Source organism: Eufriesea mexicana, unplaced genomic scaffold (assembly GCF_001483705.2).
Source record: "Eufriesea mexicana isolate 0111107269 unplaced genomic scaffold, ASM148370v2 scaffold4744748466, whole genome shotgun sequence".
In the NCBI taxonomy this organism is placed as follows: Eukaryota; Metazoa; Arthropoda; class Insecta; order Hymenoptera; family Apidae; genus Eufriesea; species Eufriesea mexicana.
The window spans coordinates 138,071-143,450 of NW_016907990.1; the positions used below are offsets into that span (position 1 = coordinate 138,071).

General features: G+C 47.7%; 1 protein-coding gene across 1 annotated transcript; it reads right to left on the reverse strand.

Moving 5' to 3' along the window:
• Positions 1-687: 687 nt before the first annotated feature.
• LOC108552101 (S-antigen protein-like) lies at positions 688-4,272 on the reverse strand. The gene is made up of 4 exons (XM_017906509.1): positions 4,113-4,272; positions 1,432-1,697; positions 1,081-1,218; positions 688-867 (listed from the first exon to the last, which is right to left on the reverse strand). The coding sequence occupies exons 1-4, from the start codon at positions 4,270-4,272 to the stop codon at positions 688-690; spliced, it is 744 nt and encodes a 247-aa protein (XP_017761998.1).
• Between the last annotated feature and the right edge of the window lie 1,108 nt (positions 4,273-5,380).

A 5,380-nucleotide genomic window follows, 5' to 3' on the forward strand; every position in this document is an offset into this window, starting at 1 on the left:
TTGGCGAGTACTGGAGAGTTTGGATCTAAGGGTTTTACAAGGAAGCTGCCATTTTTCAGAGCTCGCGACTGTCTGCGCGATGCAGGCTTAAGGCATGCGAAGCTGTGTTCTGGGACACCCGGAAACACGCGTGGGCTTTCCCTTTCCTGGGTTCTTCAGGACCTTCCATGGCTTAGGTCTAGTCTGTCTAGTCTCAGATCTGAGGTGGAGTATAGCCGCATTTAGGATTTAATACTGTTTTATAGTAATCGCTATCACTCCACACGCGATTCCACTAATATTCTGTTAAGTAAACAAGCTAGAGTAGCCTCTGAGCCTCTGATGACGAGGAAATAGTTACAATTATTGGACAGCAACGGTGAAACCGCGAGCGAAATTATTAGGGCGCCATTTTGACTCAGTCCGTGTGTCTCAGATCAGCTGAGGATTTTATATCAATCGCTATCATTGCACACGTGGTTCCAATAACATTTTATTATCTAAGCAAGCTGGAAAAGGCTCTGAGCCTCTGAGCCTATGATGCCGTCGAAATAGTTGCGATTATTCAACACCAATATTGAGACCACGAGCGAAATTATTAGGGCACCATTTTGGCTCAGTCCGTGTAGTCTCAGATCCGCTGTGGAGTTTATACCAATCGCTATCATTGCACACGTGGTTCCAATAACATTTTATTATCTAAACAAGCTAGAGAAGGCTCTGAGTCCCTGAGCCTCTGAATTCCTGAGCCTCTGAGTCCCTGAGCCTCTGAGTTCCTATGCCTCTAAGTCCCTGAGTCCCTGAGTCCCTGAGTCCCTGAGTCCCTGAGTTCCTCAGCTTCTGAGTCCTTGAGTCTCTGAGTTTCTGAGCCTTTGAGTCCCTGAGCCTCTGATGCCGACGAAATAGTTGCGATTATTCGACACCAACGGTGAGACCACGAGCGAAATTATTAGGGCACCATTTTGGCTCAGTCCGTGTAGTCTCAGATCCGCTGTGGAGTTTATACCAATCGCTATCATTGCACACGTGGTTCCAATAACATTTTATTATCTAAACAAGCTAGAGAAGGCTCTGAGTCCCTGAGCCTCTGAATTCCTGAGCCTCTGAGTCCCTGAGCCTCTGAGTTCCTATGCCTCTAAGTCCCTGAGTCCCTGAGTCCCTGAGTCCCTGAGTCCCTGAGTTCCTCAGCTTCTGAGTCCTTGAGTCTCTGAGTTTCTGAGCCTTTGAGTCCCTGAGCCTCTGATGCCGACGAAATAGTTGCGATTATTCGACACCAACGGTGAGACCACGAGCGAAATTATTAGGGCACCATTTTGGCTCAGTCCGTGTAGTCTCAGATCCGCTGTGGAGTTTATACCAATCGCTATCATTGCACACGTGGTTCCAATAACATTTTATTATCTAAACAAGCTAGAGAAGGCTCTGAGTCCCTGAGCCTCTGAATTCCTGAGCCTCTGAGTCCCTGAGCCTCTGAGTCCCTGAGCCTCTGAGTCCCTGAGTCTCTAAATCCCTGAGCCTCTGAGTTCCTAAGCCTCTATGACCCTTAGCCTCTATGACCCTGAGCCTCTGAGTCCCTGAGCCTCTGAGTCCCTGAGCTTCTGAGTCCCTGAGCTTCTGAGTCCCTGAGCTTCTGAGTCCCTGAGCTTCTGAGTCCCTGAGCTCCTGAGTCTCTGAGTCCCTGAGTCTCTGAGTTTCTGAGCCTTTGAGTCCCTGAGCCTCTGATGCCGACGAAATAGTTGCGATTATTCGACAGCAACGGTGAGACCTCGAGCGAAATTATTGGGGCGCCATTTTGGTATCCACCAAGATTGCGAGTTTACATTTTGGACGTTGACTCTGTCGCCTGTCTAAACAATCGATTTTTAACTTTCGATTAAATCTTCTCAGACCCCCGTGATATGATTCGATTTATCCACCGAGGCTGATCATCCGCGGTCGATTTGGCGTGAACGCGATAATTTATCCGAAGCGAAGTGGAGATCGGAGTAGAACGAATGGCGAAATTGAAAATACGTTTGCTTCAGTGGGTGAAGTGGAATCGATTGGATGGAAGTTTCGACGCTGACTCGATATGGTAATAGCGGACTGTGAACGTTGCTGATCCCATGAGGAGTGGCTCGGGCTGCGTGAACAGCATCGGCTATGCGAGTGAAAGACCGATCCAGAGCGGCGTCGTTCGTTATTAGTTATCGTAGAGCTGTTCACGTTGCGATCGTACCACTGATACGGCTGCTTGCAGGACAGGTTTCATTTTTCTCTTACGTTTCCGCGTGCAGACAGACGGACTGTTTGGTTAAGATGTTTATCGACGGATCGGATCGAAGATTGGCATGTTTTTATTGGCAGGGGAACGCGAGGTAGAAGCTCGATCACGATTATGCCATGGGTCGAATCGGTCGATTCTAACACCCGAATTTTTATTATTATTTTTCCCCCCTTTTTTTTTTTGCTGTCCAATACTCGAATAATTTGGGAATATTTTTTGGCGAGGAAACAGTGCTATGGTGGATGTGTAACGTTTTGATGGAGAATTAACTAGCTAATGTGTTAATAGAATTATTTTTAACTATTTTTGGCAGGGGATTTTGTCACTTAATTTTGCGACTTCTTTCAAAATATTCCCACTTTTTAATTTCGTTTTTCCCATTAAATTCGCGTATAAAGAGTGCTATAGTGGACGTGTAACGTTTTAGAGGAAAGTTACCCAGCTTTATGTTATTAAAATTATTTTTAATTATTTTTGGTACAGAATTGTACATACATTCGACGTCGTCGATTTTGTCATTTAATTTCGCAATTTCTTTCTAAATATTTCCAGTTTTTAATTTCGTTTTTCCTTAAATTTGCGTATAAACAGTGTTATGGCGAACGTGTAACGTTTTGCAGGAGAATTTACCAAAATTATTGTGTGCTGTCGGAATTGTTTTTAATTATTTTTGGTAGGGAATTGTACGTACGTTCAACGTCGTCGATTTTATCACCTAATATCGCGACTTCTTTTGAAATATTCCCAATTTTTCCTTAAATTTGCGTATAATTTGCTTCACCCACCATGATCGATCGTTGAGTTAGCTCTAATAGAGTCCATATCGAAATATCTATAGGACATCGAGATCGAACGAAGAAAGGAAGAAAAGCAGGCTTATCGCGTTTCCTCGCGTAATTCCCCAATCTAAAAGACATAAACAGGTATTTTTTTCTTTAATAAAATAACGCTGATTTTTCTCGTAAAGGTAGAACGATTTAGCGCGTGCGACGTAGAAAGAAAAAGCGCTCTGTCGATTAAGCAGGAACGCACGGTTACGTAATTCCCGAACATAGGTTTAATTACGAATTTGCGAAATTGAATTTCTTCGATGAAATTTTACGTAACAGGATGGAGAAACTGCAGCAGCCACCCCACCACCCGTCGGAATCAATTACTCCGCGATCATTCGACCGGGCCGGAATTAATTTCGTTGATTAAAACGCGACGCGGTATCGCAGGAGTGCAAAGCATTCCCTGGAACACATTACGCGTCCGACATTGATCCGTTTCACCTCGCGATGCGCTATGTAAATGGTCCCTCGATACACAGGTACCGTCGCGTTACAGCTAAACCTCCCGTAGAGATGGCTCAGCCTTTCGTCTCTGCCTCGTAATCAGCGCTACAGACTCGCCTTTTAATCAATTCCATCGATTAAGCCGGACTCTCGATTCTAACGATCTCGAAGAACTCCTTTCTCAGACCTTTAATTACGCCGATGTGGACTATCGCGCACGCCCATCGACGTAGCTAGACTCTGCGAAAACAGAGCCAACCGTGACCTCGGTCTTTGACTTCGCTAAACGTCACCAGGCCAACCTACTTCTTTTCTCCGATGAAACACGCGTTTCGTTTCGAATGGAACAGAACAGAGATAACCTCGACCAAGTGTCCGTATCGAAATTACCATTTTCCCTGATTTTTCTCTCCCCTTCCCGTTCTTTCCGATGAAATTCGTTGGAATTTATCGGAGGCGACTAGTCGCGAAGCAAAGGTCGAAATGGCTGGCTACAACGTGCCTAATGGAACAAAAGCAATCTAAATCGGGATGCCTGGAAATCTTAAATGTAACCCTACCGGAAGATCTCGATCGTTTCCTATTCGTACCTGTGCCCGTGATCGGTGGAGACGCCAACTGCGAGCTGCTTATATCCGGCGGTTGTTGATTCTGTTGCGTTTGTTGCTGTTGCTGCGACTGTGGCTGCTGTTGCTGCGGACTGTTCGCGGCCACTTGCACGGAACCCGGACTTGCCGCGCTTTCCGCCATTTTTCTCCTTGCTCTCTTTCGTCGCGCGATTCCCGCTTTCCTCTCGCGTTTTCCCGTCTTTTCTCTCGTCGCTTTTCCTACGAGCAGTTGCTCTCAAACCTTCGTCAGGGACAGCCGCGACATTTTGATCTGACGGCGAGGGGAGCTTCGGGCGAAAAACGCGAGTCGAACGTGATTGGAACGCGATCCGGTTGTCACGCTGCGCTCCCCTTTCGGCTTCGAGACTCGACGATTCGACGCGACGAGGCGAATAGACGCCGAACGAATTGGATCGGACACGCGTTTCGATCTCGCTCCGCAGGTGGAAAATCGTTGCCAGTCTCGTACCTGCGCACAGCTCGCCTCGCGTCTTGCTCGATCAGCGAATCTCTTCTCAGCCGCGTTCGATCATCCGCGTCTTCCCGATCTCTCGATCTCTTCTTCGTGCACGTGTTGGTCGATCGAGTTTTTAATCGTACCCTCTGTTCGTAATATCCTCAGTCAGCCGACCTTTCGTCTCCTCGTCTTTATAGCTGACACTTTCCCTCTCTCACGGTCGTCGTGGTAGCAGCCCGATTTTACGATCAGGCTATCGTGGTCGTCGGCCTGAACCGGCACGTTGCGCTCTCGCGACGAGAAAATTCCTCGCAGACGGTTGCCACGCGATCCCGTTTGACGTCAGAGGACATTACGACGGCTTCGGATCGCGATCCGGATGCCATCTCTTCCGCGAACGAGATTAAAGATGCACTGTCAAGGGCTGTCCGGTGTGTACCGTTCGATCGATCGTGCTGTCGACCCGGCAAAAGTTCGAGCTGTTCGATTAGGTTGGCAACCTTCTTAACGGGAAACGCTGGTTCCTCTGGTGCTCGGGTTCACGCGATCGGATCAGTGGCGCGAGATGCCTCGACGGGACCGTTCCATCGGGGATGCGAGGCATGGAGAAGATAATCGGCCAACGATAAATTTCCCGCGACCTTCCTACGTTTCTCTCATGCACGCTCGATCGTTATCGTTACGTGCTCGTTGATCACGATTCGTTCTCTGGACGTTCGGATGATTAAGGAGCCGGGGTGTTTAACGAAGTTGAACGAAGGTCGATAAAAATCTCGAGGGGGAGAGAGACCGC

Bases quoted from the DNA above. Each gene is read 5' to 3' on its own strand.
- LOC108552101 (XM_017906509.1), bottom strand. From the start codon at position 4,272: ATGGCGGAAAGCGCGGCAAGTCCGGGTTCCGTGCAAGTGGCCGCGAAC. The intron at 1,698-4,112 runs GTACGAATAGGA...CGTCGGCATCAG, and splicing joins TCCACCGATCACGGGCACAG to AGGCTCAGGGACTCAAAGGC. The intron at 868-1,080 runs GCTCAGGAATTC...CGTCGGCATCAG, and splicing joins AGAGGCTCAGGGACTCAGAG to AGGCTCAGGGACTCAAAGGC.